This window comes from Micromys minutus (genome assembly GCF_963924665.1).
Source record: "Micromys minutus genome assembly, chromosome: 25".
In the NCBI taxonomy this organism is placed as follows: domain Eukaryota; kingdom Metazoa; phylum Chordata; class Mammalia; order Rodentia; family Muridae; genus Micromys; species Micromys minutus.
In genome coordinates, this window is record NC_137960.1 from 24035229 (window position 1) to 24052987 (window position 17759).

At 49.4% G+C, this 17759-nt stretch overlaps 1 protein-coding gene across 2 annotated transcripts in view; it reads left to right on the forward strand.

Annotated features, from left to right (window-relative positions):
* CDH23 (cadherin related 23) overlaps positions 1-17759 on the forward strand; it is a gene marked incomplete at its 5' end in the record, with an annotated part of 329115 nt that overhangs the window by 148075 nt on the left and 163281 nt on the right. For both annotated transcript variants that reach the window (XM_080938106.1, XM_080938107.1), the window contains 2 exons: positions 8377-8489; positions 9784-9972. In XM_080938106.1, coding sequence (XP_080794232.1) covers positions 8377-8489; positions 9784-9972 — 302 coding nt within the window. The remainder of the gene's footprint in view (positions 1-8376; positions 8490-9783; positions 9973-17759) is intronic.

A 17759-nucleotide genomic window follows, 5' to 3' on the forward strand; every position in this document is an offset into this window, starting at 1 on the left:
CCTCCTTCCCCTGAAAGCAGAAGAAAGGGACGTTCTGATTTCAGCCACGATGCCTGGTGATGTCACGGGGGTCCCCCACTCAAGTGCTTTCAGAGGAGACAGAGCTATGTCGCTAAGACCCCTGGTTCACAGGGAGCCAGACACAGTGCAGGTGGGGCAGTACGGCTGACCCTTGGCAGTTCTAACAGACAAGGCTAGCTCCCCCATCTACCCAGGCTAACGTTTCCTGCCTTAGTGGATTCTGTATGCAGTGAGGTGCGCAGTCTCAACGAGGCGACCACTGTTGTAGTTTACGAGAGCTCTGAAGGCCATCCTGGATGAGGAAGGGCCACCAGCAGCTGTACCTCACACCTGTGCTCCTCCAACCCCTGCCCAGTAGACAACAGTAACCCTAATTGTCACATATGGCTCAGCTCAAGCAGGTGCTCCATCATGGGGACATCAGGAAGGCCGTGACAGTCATGACAGGAACTTCTAATTCCCCATAGGCCCTGGGCATCTTCATAATGGGTGACTGATACAACGTGTGGCCTCAGTGTTATGGTTCAGCCCATTCATTCATTCATTCATTCATTCATTCATTCATTCATGTATCCCACAGCATTTATAGAGCCAGGTGTAGTATACAGAAGGATTGCAAGTTCAAAATCGGGCTGGATTTCCATAGTGAAAGCCTGTCATTCCTCTCTCCCCCCAAAGAAAGCATGTATTGATTACCCTACTGTATGTCAGCCGAGTATTTAACTAGTCCCTGACCTTCAGTGGTTACCTTCCTGTGAGAAAAACAAACAGTGAGAAGAAATCCACAAAGAGAAGAAAAAAAGAGGGAGAGAAAAAAACGCAACCCGGGATCGATAAAGAAGCATTCTGAAAGCAGTGGGGATGACAGAGTAGCAGGGCTGTGGGGAGGTGGGCTGATGGAGACTGTGCTATGAAGTGACATTTGAGCTGGGACATAAATACACATAAGCCAGCATCCCCCCTCCTCCCGGCAAGACCTCCTGTGATCAGGTGGCTTCAAGGAAGGTGCTGGAAAGGGAGCGTCTCCCACTCCCACCCCAGAACCTTGTTGGGGGGCGGCAAGATATCAGTTGGTCCCCTCCCAGGCTGGCAGCAGGGAAAACCCACACCGTGGCTTGCCATATGTTAGTCACGGAGTTGTTGAATACTACCCGGCCCAGGTGCCAGGCAGGACCTCAGCCCCTTTTGTCAGGAGGCAGATGAATAGCAATTTTTAATTCATAAGCTATCTTGCCCAAAGCCCGTGTCTCAGAAGGACCCGCAGTTTTCATTATGCAGTGATAAAATTCTATAGCAGCCGGAATGATGGGGCTCCAGTGGACAGCAATGGGCCCGCAGGCTAGGCTGCCTGGGACCCAGGGGCTCAGGAGCTATGGCCACTTAACTGTGTCTGCTTGGTGATGGGACCTGGCAGGAGAGAGCATGGATCAGAGCCTTGGGAGACACCCCAAGCCTTTTGACTTCATGAACAGCAGCCAAGATGCCTTTGATATCTTGGTGACTTTTTAAGTTCTATACGAGGGTGCTAAGCAGGTGGACAACAATTCCAAGGCACAGACAGTGACTAGGAGGGAGGAGAGACAGATTCTATGAAGTTTCTGGGTCTGGCTGGGCCAGAACAGAGGCAGAGAGAAGGGATCAGGGCACATAGGAACACGTTCTAACTCAGATGGTTACAAGTGAATTACAAGTCACAACTTTTTCTTTTCCTGCCTGAGGTCCAGCCCACGGCTAGATGCCGGGGAAACCCTGCCTTCTAAACCTCTCTCTGTTCATGATTGAGGGAGGAAAACAGAAACAAACGTGTAATGAACTTCTCCCTGAGGACCCCAGGGGATGAAGCATGGCACCCCAGACCTAACCCTCAAGGGCAATGCTGGCGGCCCCAACAACCAGGAACACCACAGCACAGAGAGGTTCCTGGGAAGCTCTGAGTGCACCAGCCTGCCTCTCTGGGATTCAGGGCCTCTGGTTAGGAGGCGAGGCCTGGTTTTCATGGCAGGCCTTGTTGGCTCTGGAGATCTGGCTGGCGGGACTCAGGAAGGGTGGGGCCGTAAGCTTTCCTTCAATCCAGAGCAGAGGGAGTTGAGAGAGCTGGGCTGGCCTGTTAGCCCAGTGGAGCAGACAAGACAATTCAGAGTCATCAGCCTGTGTTCCCACACGCTCCATCGGCCACTCACAAAACCACTTTCTACCAAAACCTGGCAGCATGGGTCAAGATGCTGTAGATGTGAGAAGGGATAACGTGAGCAGATGATGAGATTTGGCAAGGGCAGCAGGTGTGGGGCAAAAGGGAAGGCACCAAGGAGGGTCACCCCAAATGAGCCCCCTCCCTCTCTGTCTGCTCTCCCCACCTCCCTCTGCATTCCCACAGAGGTCCCTGCTCCACTCCAGTGTCCCCTCTGGTAGGTGTCCTGCCTCTTGCCTGCCTTTTATACCTGGCTCTCTCTATCCCCACCTTCTTCCCTGGCAGATTCCCTTTGATCTTAAAATCATTCTCTAGGGACACCCACAGACCCTGAGTCCCTCGGCTTACCTGCTGGTATCTTTCTCAGGGTCACCACCTCTTCCCTCAGGGCACATGGCACTGCTGCATTTTCTGACAGCCTCTGGTGTCTTGTGAGTATCCCTGCATATCCCCAGTAGGGCCATAGAGCCCAGCCTCCCAGTACCCAATGTCTGTCTGTCCACTACCATGGTACTGACATCTCTCTAGGGCCAGCCTTGGTCCTCTAGCCCCTCCATGGCCCATCTCTCCAACTACCTGGAGGACACCACCATGTGGACTCTGCAGCTATGTAAGACGGTGTCGTGTCTCGGAGGATTCCATCTAGAACTTTCAAGGAAATCATTTTTTATCATGCATTTTCTTTATTTTCAACTGACAGCGGCTACACATATTTTTGGTATACAGTGTGATGCTTTACAACGCATAAACCCAGAGGATAATCACCATCAAATCAAGGGAAATTAACATATACATCACCTTGGGCACTTACCATTCCTTCATGGTAGAAATATTCAAATTTCTCTCCCCTGGCTGTCTTGAAATATACAACTGCATTTTTTTTTTTAAAAAAAACCACAGTCACCCTGTTGGGCAGTCGGATACATGGTTTAGTCTTCCCAACACAGTGATCTTGTATCATTGGCCAGCCTATGTTCCCTCCCACAACCTTCCTTTCTTGGATAGTTCCTGTTCTATGTTTGACTGTGAGGCAGACTTTTCTGGACTCCACATATGACTGGGATGGAGCTTGTATATGGCTTCCTGTGCCTGGCTTATTTCACTTGATACAGCCTACCCAGGTGGAATTTTGTCTTTTTTATGGCTGTGTAGTATTCCATTGTATTTGCACGCTATGTCTTCTTTGTCCACTCATCTGTGGATGACATGGACTGAGCTCATATCCTAGCTGTTGAGAACAGTACTGCATTGGTCATGAAAATGTCACCTCTCGGACATGTCAATCCCATCTCCTTCAGGTGTGCATATGCAGTAGATTGCTGGATCCTATGGAAGGTCTATTCTTAGCTTTTAAAGGGCCAGTCATGTTGTTTTCCATTTTAAGGTATTGGTCAATATACCACTCCCAGCAGTGTGTGGAGGTTCCCCTTCTCTTCATTTCTTCACCACTACTTCATATTGTGTGACTTTTTAATAACCATTGTTTCAACTTGAGCAAGGCAGCAGCTGACTGTGGCTGTGCCTGTACTCTCAGACAGTCAGAGGTGCTCATTATTTTTCTGTGTGCCTGTTGCCTTTGAAAATGCCTGTCTGGGCTTCTACCTCCTGGGACTCCTGAGAGCAGCTTCAGTGACATCTCACTCTGCGTGACAGTGGCCTCTTGTGGGCCATTGTCTTTGCTCCATCACACACTGCCGGGTACAGGTGGATGCAGATGTGTGCATGGGCTGAATACACGTGGGAGAAGAGAGGTGCACATGTGAGTTGGTCTGGCTGGGGCCTTTGGGTGAGGTATTTCACACCCGATCTGCTTCCTCTGTAAACAGTGGAGTGTCTCTTCATGGGGAGGTGGGGCAAAGAATGTGTAATTACAATGTAGATAGCCCAGTGTCTCTGAGCAATAGTCACTGTTTGACACTTTGAGGACCAAAGCCTGTGTCTCCTTTTTCCAGCTTTCTCTCCAATAGAGGTGGGAGTCACCTCTAGATTTCTCTTAGATTTCTGAAGCCCCTAGAGGGGTGGCTGTTCTCAGGAGAGCCAGAGGGGTCAGGGGTCACTGATCGTTTTCTTGTGATATTTAGACTGACAGTTATCAGAATTCAGATTCCTCAGGAAGCATCTTTGATATCACCCTAAAGTCTTGCACGTGCCATGGGGACCCCACACTAGGGACGTCACATGTTGAGAAGAGAGGGCTTCCCTTCTCTTCAGCAGTGGGATTAAATAGGTAACATGAGTCGTCTGGGCTTCCATGCAATTTGGATACAGTAGGGTTGTAATGGTAGATCAATTTCCAGAACAGCAGAAAAACACTCACATGTGTGTGAGTGCATGCAAGTGTGTCCGAGTGTGCATGCATGTGTGTGTGCGCGCATGTGCACATGTGCATGTATGCAGAGCTCACAATCCCTGGGAGTAAAGGATGATGGGAACAGAGGCTTAAGCTACAATGTGATGCCCTGTGGACCTAGGCGTCTGCTCAAAGATGCTTCCTCACGGCAACCAACCCAGTCATACAGGGCAGTCCTTGTAGACTGAAGGCAAGGACCCCACACAGATGGCCTGCGCCTTGCCCATGGTCAGGGCTCAAGTATGAACTTGAAGAGGGTAAGTGAGCGGGCTAGGAAATGAACATGACCTTTCCCACACAGGGCTTACTTCAAGCCAGTGCCCAAGCCCCACAGCATCCTAGCAAGTGCTGCAGTTGCCATGGTGACAGTAGCAGCAGCCAAGTGAGCACCTCACTCAGGTGGCCTTGGCAGCTCCCTGGGTGTAGCTCTTTTTGCCTGATGGTCTTAGGAGCTATGGACAAGGTGTGTGTGTGTGTGTGTGTGTGTGTGTGTGTGTGTGTGTTTTGGCATATTGTGCTGGGAAAGGTCCCCAAACTTATTTGAGTGTGCCCCAGTTAGTGTAATTTGTCAGTAGACTTATTGGGAAAGGTACTGAGAGTCTTAGGTTCAGAGGACAGTGAGGCCAGAAATGGAGGGGAGTAGGTGCTCGGTGAGGGGATGAATCCAAACATGCTGGGGTCAGAAGCCATACTCTCCCAACGCAAACCTTAAGCAAGTTGTCCAGCGAGGGCTGCTCTGTTTTCTGAGTGATTTATGGCGAAATCTTATAAAGATCAAAAGTGGATCCCATCCAGTTAAACATTTCATAGGCTCCTTTATTGGAAGGAATAAATGGATATGAAAATCTGGAAAGACGGAAAGCTGGCATGGGGATGCCAGGGCCTATGTGACTTGAGGAGGAACAGGGGAGGACCAGCCCCTCTAAGATTCATGTAGTCCTGGCTTCATCCCACCCCAGTCCTGTCTGGTCAGCTATGCTATGAGGACCTTGTAAGGGCTGCTTCCCTAACACAAAGCAGAAGCAGGCCAAGAAAGAATGAATGAGAACACACAGTCATGTGAATGAATGAATGAATGAATGAATAAATGTGAGCCTGTAGTCTGATAAATGAATGGATAGATGGATGAGAGCACACAGTCCTGTGAATGGATGAATGAATGAATGAATGATGAATGAATGTGAGCCTGTAGTCTGATAAATGAATGGATAGATGAGAGTACACAGTCCTGTGAATGGATGAATGAATGAATGAATGAATGAATGAATGAATGTGAGCCTGTAGTCTGATAAATGAATGGATAGATGAGAGCACACAGTCCTGTGAATGGATGAATGAATGAATGAGTGAATGAATGAATGTGAGCCTGTAGTCTGATAAATGAATGGATAGATGAGAGCACACAGTCCTGTGAATGGATGAATGAATGAATGAATGAATGAATGAATGTGAGCCTGTAGTCTGATAAATGAATGGATAGATGAGAGCACACAGTCCTGTGAATGAATGAATGAATGAATGAATGAATGTGAGCCTGTAGTCCGATGAATGTATGAATGATGAATGAGATCACACAGTCCCCCATTTCCTGTAGCAAACTGCCTGCCTGCTGATAGCTGCTCTCTGTGCCTCCTCATACTCCGTCCTCTTTACGCAAACACAGCCGTGCCCAGCTTCTGTGGGCGACACGTCAGGCAGAAGCATGTGGGGACACACTTGCAGAGCTGAGGCCAGGTCCAGATTCCAAAGCCACATAGAGTGGGGTCCTGCCGTGGCTGAGAGAAACAGAGGGACTCCTGGCTGACTGCTGGGGGCTGTGTGAGCAGGCTGGGGACACCCCTGTCCCTGGACTCTCCATTGTTGGTGCCTTGAAGTGGGCACAGGGAAGGGCAGGGAAGTACCACAACTTCCATGGTGACTTTGAATCAGAGTCAGGGACAGTTCATGCTTACCCTGGTCCTGCCCATATCCCAGGCCCTGCTCATGACAGCATAAAGCAAGCAAGCAGTTGTCCCAAGACAGAACATCTCCTCTTTTTATCTAAACACAAGGCAGACGCCAGTGTCATCTCTATTTACACGAGGAAGCTGAGGCACAGAGAGGTTAGGTAAGCGGTCCAGAATCACGCAAGAGCATCATCCCTCCACTTCCTGGCTGCTTTCCCTCTTCAGCCTTCCCATCTGTGAACAGCGTTTATTGCTGTGACCTCGGAGTCCTAATTTGAGGAAAGAGCCATGTGGGTTCCCTTCAAAACTGAAGCTTCATTCAGCCTGAATTCCTGGCTTGTAACATCTGAGCCCACAGTGCCATAGGGACTGCAGAACTATGAATGGAGGCAGGAGATCTAGGGATGAATGAGCCAACTGGTTGACGAGGATCCCAGCCTGGCTGCGGGGGCCACAGCGAATGGACAGTCATCTCCCGGGACTGCCCCAGGTGGCCTAAGGAGCAGATACCCACACAGAATCCATACAGAACAGAATGTGCCAGTATGTGCTATCACAGTGGACATTAGAAAATTAGAAAAAGTCCTTGTCCCCTGGTAGTTCATGGGACGGACAGGTAGAGGAGTCGCACAGAGAAGCCGGAAGAGGGACCACTGCCTGTGGGCCAGGGAGGGTTGGCTGGACCATCAGCACAGCTTGGCCAGAGGGGAGGATGGATGGGGAGGGAGGGGTGAAGGGAGGGAGGGGGGAGGTAGAGAGAGAGGGAGGGAGGAATGTGAGAATAGAGGGGAAGCCACTGGATGAGAGATCAGAGCAAGAAGGAGCAAGTGTGAAGCCCAGGGAAGCCAAGAGGAGCGGGATGGACACTGTGGAAGCGCAGAAGCAGGAAGCCTGGTTGGCAGGGGAATTGCAGAGGCTGCAGGGCCCGGGCAGGAGGCCAGAGGTGCTCATGTATAATTTTTGCAAGTCGTTTAAATAAGTGTCTTTAATTTAGTAAGAACTTAGAATATTATTTAAAATTAAATTATGTTTTAACATATTCATTTTTTTTTAAGCAAACCCTTAGACCCTTGCCGTAGAAAGTCAGGATGGAGTGATTAGACTAGAACAAAATGGAACCAGAAAACAAGCAGAAGGTGGGCCAGTGAGCTGACTCAAGAGGGAAGACAAGCCTGACGACCTGGGTTCGGTCCCCAGAACCTGTGTAAAAGAAAAATCTGACTTCACAGAATTGTCCCTGATCTCCACATGCACACTTTGACCTGTTCACCTTTATACACACTAAACACTCTTCGAAGTGATACATGTTTTAAAATTCGAAACACGGTACAAAGGAAACCATGTTTACTGGGTCCTGTCTGGATTTCTCCCGCTTTGGAAAGCTCTATTCTAAAGAAAAACAAGGGCCTGTTGTGGTCCCGTCGGTAGAGTGCTTGCCTCACATGCTTGAACCCTGTCTCTGAGTCCCAGAACTGCATTAGCCAATTGTAGGGCACCCTGCAAGCCAGCACTCCAGAGGTGGAAGGGGCAGGAAACCAGAAATTCAAAGTTATCTTTGGTCACATAGGGAATTCAAGGTCAACCTAGGCTATCTAAGACCGTCTCAAAACAAGCAAGCAAACAAACAAAAAGCATTAAAAAAAAAAAAAAGAAAAGAAAAATAGTATTCAGTATTAAAAATTTGCTAGCACCAAAAGGAGACTTTCCCCTGGCTCGGAGAGGACTAGGTGAAGCCTGTAGAGGGCGCTGTAATCTGTTTGTGATTCAAAGTTTCTACCCTTGTCAGAGAGTTTGTCCCCCCTGAAGAACAGTGTGCCCCAAGTCTGCACTTCTCTGCCAGTCCATCATGGCTCCCGGCTTCTGTCTTGCAGGGAATACCAATAGCATCTTTGCCCTGGACTACATCAGTGGAGCGCTCACCCTGAATGGCCTGCTGGACCGAGAGAACCCTCTGTACAGTCATGGCTTCATCTTGACAGTGAAGGTGAGGCCCGCCCACCGGATACCACACCTCCTAGACCACTGAGGAGCCTGAGGCCATCTCCAGCAGTGGGGAGGAGGATAGTGGGGAGGAGGAAGGGTGGTTATAAAGGTTATAATGGACGGGGTCTGCCCTGCCCTTCACACACACTACCAATGCCCGTACTGATTGGATTTCCCTTTTAGGGGTGATGCTTCCCCAGTTTAGCAAACCACAGGCTGTCAGGGGAGGGGTAGGAGCGGGGTTCCCTACAGGGAAGGTGTGGAAGAGGTGCCAGCACTGGGCCTTGCCTGCCACTTGTGGACAGTTTTAACTATAATCAGTGGTTTGCTGAACCATTCCCTGGGAAGACTATTTAGGGAGTGGATCCTGGTGGAGAGGGGAGGCAGGGTACAAGAGGCATAATCAGTGGGGGAAGGGACAAATGTAGGGCACAGCTGTCCTTGCATGGACCCCCTTGGCCTTAAGAAAGCCTGAGTCAGCTGTGGACCTCTTGACTCTCAGGGCTCACCAGCTCCTCCTTTTCACTGTGTTGAGCTATAAGTCAGCCAGGGAGAATTCAGGTATGAATCTGCCAGGGAGACATGTAAACAAAGTGTGCCCCTTGCACACTACCCCCAGACCTTCTTCATATTCTACTTCCTTTCAGGGGTGCCTAGGGGTCTGTTCCGGAGAAAGAGAGCCCATCCCTCCACCCAGTACCTTCACTACCTCACCTGAGGCTTCCTGAATTCACTTTTTCCACCTTCATAGAAAATGTTAGATGAATGGGCCATGGGGCTGAGCATTTCTATCTCTGCGCTTGGTGGCAGACACCCTACCCAGGTCTCCCTTGGAGTATCTGGAGCAATAAATTGGGAAATTAGTACTTTGGAACCTGAGGCATCTTTGGCTCCTTTCTGCATCTGACTCAGACCTTCCCAGGCCTAGCGATGCTGTGACCACAGTTAAGTCTTGATCTGTCAGTAGCACAAAGCAAAGGCCTTGGTTCTATCATCTTCTAAGCTGAGTAGACTCTCTCTTCCCCCCTCAGCGGGTGTGATCTCTGTCTGGTCCTGCCCCCCTCCCCTTTGATGGTTCCAGAATCCCATCACCTAAGTTTGAAACCAACTCAGGTTTCTTCTGGTACAAATTACCCACCTCTGTGATCCTCAGTCCTTGTCCACATCATGAATGCAGAGGGTAGAATCGTCTTCCTGGGGTCATGGTGGGGAGTTAATGGGATAGTTTACACCGACACACATGATCTAGTGCTGAGAACGTTCTGAGTGGGTGATAGCTATCTCTGTGACTGCAGGGCACGGAGCTGAATGATGATCGAACTCCGTCTGATGCCACCGTCACCACGACCTTCAACATCCTGGTTATTGACATCAATGATAATGCCCCAGAGTTCAACAGCTCTGAGTACAGCGTGGCTATTACTGAGTTGGCACAGGTTGGCTTTGCCCTCCCTCTCTTCATCCAAGTCGTGGACAAGGATGAGGTAAGCTTGTAGCCCATCTGCACTCACTGCCCATACACTACACTCACCAATCTGCACACCACTAGGAGGGGTTCCAGGAGTCTCTGGCTCCTGCTTTTGACATACTAGTTACCCCCTTCACACATGCCTTCCTCATCTCACCAACTCCTCTGGCTTAAGGATGCTTAACAACAGTTCTAGCATTTTCTCACATTCCAGTGGTTCATCCTGTACCCTCTGGAGTGTCTGAAATGCAACACACACATACACACACATGCATGACATACATTCCATACACATGCATCACATACACACACCATACAGACACATGCATCACACACACCACACCCACATACCCTACACACACATGTACCACACACACAATACTACACATGTATCACACACATACTAACCAAACACATGCATGGCACACACAAACATACACATGACACATGCACACACACATACCCTACACACATATGTTCCATGCACACCATACTACACATATATCACACACACACACACACACACTAATCAAACACATGTATGGCACACACAAACAAATACATGACACATGCATACCACACACACGTAACACACATGCATCCTACATCATGCACACACATATGTATTGCACACATACACACCACAGACATGTATCACACAGATGATACACACGCATATATATATATACATCACACAAATATGCATCACACACACAAATATATACTATACACACTAACACATGCATCACACACACATAGCCATACATGCACCATACACATACAACTCCACATACCAACACATGCATCACATACACACAGACAACACACATGTATAATACATACCATATACATATCCATCACACATATATACACATCACACACACATGCACTGCACACACATACCCCACTCCAACACATATGACACAGAACACATACCACAAACATGAATGACATAAATCAAACACACACAATGTGAATGAGAGCCTCAGAGCAAAGTCTAGTGAGGAACAAGAAATGCCCATACCTGTAAAACATCCAAGGGCCAGGACTTATAGGCCGTGAGTGATCAGCTGAAGAGAGGGGTCCCTGAGAAGAGGACATTTGAACTGAGACAAGGGGCATCCAGGGAAACTGGTGACCCCCCAGAGGCACAGAGGAAAAAACCTGTAAAAAGATGGCCGGGCAGGCTGTGACCCACACAGGCAATGCAAGTTTGGACTGGGATAGAAGCCAGAGAGCTGGGAGTCAGGCAGAACACTTGTACTCGATCTTGAAGGCAGCACAGGCTCTGTGGCCAAAGGACTTGAGGGTAAGCCTCTGGTGACTAGCTCTGTGAGAAGGAGGCATTGATGACCCTTTCAGAACCTCCTCCTGATGCTCCAGTGTTTGGGAAGAAAGAATGAAACTGTATCTGTCCAAATCTACTGTGGTAACAAGTTAGCCCCAAGGCACAGGCTGATTCTGACAGGTTGTCTGCTGGCAGTACTGCTCTGGGTAGGCATTAAAGAACTCAGTCAGCAGCTTCTTAGATGCAAAAGGATGAAGGAAGGCTGGGGGGCAGAGACAAGCTCCTCTGTACAGTATCCTATAATGCCCTGAGCCTGCTTGCTGGTCAGTCATAGTGAGTCTCCGGTCCCCACCTTACTACCTGGGCTTTGGAACATATGGAAGAGCTAAACCCATGTCTATCCCAGAGGACATGATCCCTGTGGAGAAGGAAGAACATGCACAGAACTTGTCCACCCTCTCTATTCCCCAAGCTGCAGCTCCCCAATGCAGACAGCCTTGACCCTACACAGGTGTCTGTCTAAGAGTCAGCAAGGTCCCCTCCACCCTGGGGGTCTCTGCAGGCTGCAAGCCTGCCTGCAGTGTGTACCCGGATGCTGCACTGATTACTTTCCTGTTACTGTGACAAGAACAACTCAAGAGAGAAGGGTTTATTTTGGCTTGCAGTGTGAGGGTGGGTCCTAATGGCTGTAAGAGAGGCAACATTGTATCTGAGGCTGGGGAAAACAGAAACAGATGAACGCTGGAACTCAGCTCACTTTCTCTTTTGTATTTAGTAAATCCTATTAGGTTGAAGATGAAGATTAACCATCTTGTGGTGGGTGGATATTGGACCCCAGTCTACCTTTAGTGAGCACTCACCTTATATAACCGGTGACAGGACCTGAGGCCAGGGGCACTTAGAGCAACAGGTGCTGTCCCTGTCCTATGTCATTTTTCTCCACAGAGGTGACCTTGTTTCTGATAATCAAGAGCTTGCCTCCACTCAGAGTCCTGCTCTTTCAGGGACCTGTGACATACAAAGAGTACTACCAAGAACAGGCAGGTCAGAGACCCCCTGAGGCCCATGCTTCCTCCTGTTTCCACTAGACCCACCCCCTCCCCCATCTCCACTTGTGGCCAGGCTCAGCCCTCAGAGAGAGGGGTGTAAGTCTCTCCCTGTATGGATGTTCCACACTGTCTCTCCTGCTACCCTCATAACCCCGAGGGGCTCAGGTCTGTCAAGAGAGCAGCATCCAAGGCCAAGATTCTCTGGATCTAGGGAGGAACAGTGTGACCCCATCTGAGGGCCTAGGCACACAGGACAGGAAGAAGAGGCACCAGCTGCAGCATAGTGTCTAGAATCAGGAACAGGACACACTTTTTAAAACAACCAGGCAACTATCTAAGCAACTGTCTTGCTGTGTTCTTGAGTGTTGTTTCAGGTAGGGTTGCACTGCTGTGAACAGACACCATGACCAAGGCAAGTCTTAAAAAGAACATTTAATTGGGGCTGGCTTACAGGTTCAGAGGTTTAGTCTAGTATTATCGAGGTGCCGGGGGAGCATGGCAGCATGCAGGCAGGCATGGTACAGGAGGAGCTGAGAGTTCTACATCTTCATCTGAAGGCTGCTAGTGGAAGCAACTAAGCATCCTCAGGCAGCTAGGATGAGGGTCTCCAAGCCCACCCCCACAGTGACACACTTCCTCCAACAAGGCGACACGTTCTCATAGTGCCCCTCTCTGGGACGAGCAAATGTAAACCATCACACATGTGTTAGTGTTTATGTCTGGGTTCAAATCTGGCTTTGGATTTGTAGCAGAAAAATATTTTCATTAAGCAAATTATTTGGATATTTATTCATCTAGTGGGAGTAGAACACATTGGCCTGTTATCTGTAAGTCAGAGGACATCTTTGGGAAGTCGGTTCTTCCTTCTATGATATAGTCTCGAGTAATTAAACTCAGCCTTGGTGGCAAGCACCTTTTACTGGCTAAGCCGTCTTTCTGGCTAAACTGAGAACATTTTAATGTGAGAAGAAAATATAGGAGAGCGAAGGCTTCTTGTTGAAGATGCTATGGAACCAAAGGCAGACATGGCTGTTCCCATGGTAATGAGTGGGCCAGTCTCCCAGATCCTCACTTGAAGTCCCATTAGTGGGTCTAGAAGCTGTAGGGTCTACAAGATGCAAGATCCATAGATCAGGGTTTGGTCAGCAGGCCTTCAGTGCCTCACACCCTATCCAGAGCTCTAGATACAGAAAGATGCATTGCTCAGTCTCCGCCCCATAGATGCTAAGCACAGCCAGAAGATGGCATGGGCTCCTTCCCAGCTGGGTTACAGAGACTGCCTGGGCAGGCTGACCTCAGCAATCCACTTCCGTGTGGTGATGAAATCGGAAAAGGTGGCAGGTGACCTCGAGGGAACTTTGTGGCAGTGGTTCCTACTTAGGATGCTGACTTGCCTCAGAAAGGCTAGAGGTGCCGCCAGTGTCCCTAGATCCAAGATTCTGCATAGTATGACACGATGTCTCGGGCTCTAGTGTGCTAAGCCCCACAATCCAGGGGCTAGAAAGAGAGCCCTGCTTTTCCCAAGGACTCCCAGCATTGCAGCATTGGTCTCCAAGCGATTTCCCCACCTTTTGCCAGGCTGTAGAACATTCACAGGAAGCAGAGAGGAAAGAGCTGCAATGGGGTTGAGTCAGGGGCAGCCAGCATATATATATATATATATATATATATATATATATTTGGTCCTGTGAGACATTTGAGATGCACATAGATGGTTGGGATGCAGCTGTGGGGTGAGAACAGGAAAAAATGAAGGCAGGAGGCAAGAAGTCAGCCTTGGTGAAGACCCATCTTTGACTCAAATTTAACAGCTGTGGCACATTTACTCTTGGCACCTCTGCAATTTCAACTGGCCCACCCCCAGAGCTCTGGGGGTGCCACAGTAGATAAGCTGAGAGGTGTCCCCTCATTCCCAGCCCAGGCTTTCACCGGGCTAGCCTGCAACCTCGGGCTTCTCCCTTAGCGGAGGGCTCTTTGGAGGCCAGCAGTTTCTGCTTAACTGAGCCAGTCTTCCCCACAGACCTGAGGAGGCTGCCTGTGTGGCCATCCTCCTCTGGAGCATCAAATGAGCAGAGGGGTGCGGTGAGAGGCCCCCTCCCCACTGCCCCCAGCTTCACCTAGTCTATCTAGATGTTGGCTTACCTACTCTCCTCTTTTGCAGGGACCCTTGTTTTTTTCCAAAGACCCCCTAGCTCCCACCCCAACTCTTTTTGTTTGTTTGTTTGGCTGGTTGGTTGGTTTGGGTTTTGTCTGCTTCAGTTCTTGGTTTTATATTTGAGGCAGTCTTGCTCTGTAGCTCAGCTGGCCTGGAACCAGTGATCTCCCTTCCTCTGCACCTAGGGGCTAGATCTGTAGGACCAGTGGGTGTTCCTCCAAGCCATCTCAGGGTTCCAACCTTGCAACTCTGCTGTTCTGTGGACAGTGTCCCTGAGCGCCCTGCCAGACCCATCAGGTCCCCAGTCACATGCATCTTGTTTGTAGTGATTTATTTGTTATTCTTCTCTTTGCTGTGACGAAACACCAGATTAAAGCGACTTAATGAAGGATTTATTGGGCTCACAGTTGGCGGACACAGGGAAGTTATAGTGGCAGTAGACTCAGGAAGTGGTCACCTTGTGCCTACAGTCGGGAAGCAGAGAGGGATGAAGGCTAGTGCTTGGTTCTTCATTCGGTGGAAGACCTTAGTCCGTAGGGTAGTCTACCCACATTGTGTGACTCTACCCACCTGACAGAAACATCCTCACAGACACTCCAGAAGCTTGTCTTCCAGTTGATTCTGGACCCTGCCAAGTTGACAGTATTAACAACCACAATGACAGAAATCTGGGATTTAAAGTGGAACCAGTTGCTGGGATGTGACTCATGGGTAGGACACTTGCCCAGAATCCACAGCATCTTTGCTCCGCTCCTTACTTGAGATGTGATTCCATCTGGGCCTGGCATCGGCCTCTGGGACCCATATGAGTTGGGACACGAAGACTTTATCCTCACATGTTGGTCTTGGGAGATTGCCCAGACGACAAAAGTGCTGAAGAGACAGAGACAGGGGGATTCTGGGGCTCTCTCAGGCCAGCCAGCCTAGAAAAATCCGTGTGTTTCAGGTTCAGTGAGAGACTCTATCTAAAAATAGCATGAACAGCAATTGAAGAAAGTACCTGGCATCAACCTATGGCCTCCCCACACATGTGTACATACAGACATGTGTACATGGTCACACACACATATACACACACAAACACACACAATCCTTGTATCTTTTTCTCCTCTTGAGTCAGTCTTATTATAGATGCTAATGTTGATCTTGAACTTGAGATTTCAGGCATCCAATACCACACCTGGCTCTAACTCAGTGGACCTGAGTACTCACCACAGGAGGAAGACAGGGTGTGGAGGTTTCCAGTCCCTCACAACATCTACCCCCCCCCCATTGTAGCCAGACCTGGGCCCTCTGTGGCTCCCCTAATTCCCTACCAGGCAACCCCTGCCTCTCTACATTTGGTGCCACCCAGAGTACCTCTCACAGGTAGGATAAAAGTGCCAACTGGTTCAAGATCAAAATAAAAGCCCTGAAGCAAAGTTGTCCTTTCAACCCTGGCTCCGCCCCTTTGGCGCTGGATGACCTCAGAGTAACAATAGAAATTTCACAGAACCACAGTGAGGGAAAGTAAGTTAGAACAGGGTCTGCCCATCTCAAACCCTCTCAGGCCCACGAGGTAATCCCAGGTTTGCCCTTGTCAGGAAAGAAAGATTCAGAGAGATAAGAGGCTTGCCTAAGGTCACACAACAGGTAGATTACAGTTGGAATTTGACCTTGAACTCCCGATTCTGAATTTCAATCCTGTGTCTCAGGGCTCCTTTGTTGGAGATATGGCTGCCTTTCTTCCTGACCCATCTTTTCCAAACTCTGTAGCTTTGCACTTCTGCTGGGGACATGCCAGGAAGCTACAGCCTAGAACTGAGTGGATGCATCACTAGGGAAGACAGGAGGGAAAAGATGCTCTCTGCCTAGCTGGCATTAAAGGAAATTGGGAACTGCTGTCCTCTAGGGTCCTCTAGTAAGAAGCAAGTGGCCTCCGGTGGCAGAAGGGGGACCCCTGGGGGATACGGGGATAAGAATTCAGCCATAGAACTTGGACTGGAACATCCTCCCTGTGTGCCCAGTTTAAATACTGTGGGTTCTCCCAGCTCCTGCATGGCTGGAAGGAGGGGAAGAAAAAGGGATATGAGACCAGGCTACCAAAGATAGAACCATACCTTCTGTGAGTGTGTGGCCATCCATTGTGGCTACCCTCCCCAACCCTTCTAGGCAAGTAACTAAGATGTAGCTGACAATCAGCACAAAATTTGAAGTGGGTGGGAGGTGATGCATCCAGTCCTGTCCCCTGCCCACCCCTACCCACTGCCTCGCACACAGAGCTATGAGAAGAAGCAGAGAAGAGGCCTCTGGTCCAGGGAGTCATGGTCCCTGTTTTCAAGTCATGGTCCCTTCCCCCAAGACTGAGGCTCTCCAGGAAGATATCCATTGCCTTCGAAGCCTATCGGCACTAGAAGGGATGCCCCAGGAGCAGGACAACCCCATCTGCGTTTCCCATTAATTTCTCCTCAGATACCTTTGTGGAGGCTCCTCTTGCTGCGATTGTGATTATTGGGATTTTTTTCTTTTTTTCTGGCTTTGGCAGCATTCTCAAATCCCTGCTGAGTGATTCCTCCCAGCTCCTAAAGCTCCAGCTTCCCTGAGGACCAGAGGGTGGCCTGGTGTGACTCAGATACCTCCTCACACAGTGTCATCACAGATGCAATTAGCATGTGATTTGCACTGGTCCCTGCCTGGTGGGAGTGGGGCAAGTGATAAACCCGCTGGCAAACACACTGGTTTCAGAGTGTCCCTGGACCCTGTCAGAACACACCCAAGTTTCCTGAGTTACAGCGGGGTGTGTGTGTGTGTGTGTGTGTGTGTGTGTGTGTGTGTGTGTGTGTGTGTGTCATTCTTCATGTTGGGTCTTTGGACTGGTTCCTTTCTTATCTATTTTCCAGTGAGGATCCTTTCCCATGATCCTCCATGCCCGAACCTGAGCAGGACCCAGTGGGAAGTAGTGAGACTCACTTTATCTGAAAAGTCACATCCCTAAAACAGCACTTGGTCTTCTAAAAGCACCTGTGGGATCAGAAGCAACTGGTACACCTTGTCCCCCACCCTTAGACTATCCATTGCCTGTCCTTTGGCCCATTCTCTGGAACAATGTCTTTTTCCCATGCTCCCCTGCCTGCCCACTTCATCTGCACAGCTCATCTCAACATGTGGCATTGCTGCTCCTCTTGAGCAGTTTCAGCTCCCAATGTGGGAAACTGAAGAAACAGAACAAGGCAGGCGGGTGGCAGTTCAGATCCTGGGGCTGCTGAGGAAGGGAAGTTACAATACAAATCACCCAGGACTTTGGCTCTACATTAATTTGGGGCTGGGGCTGG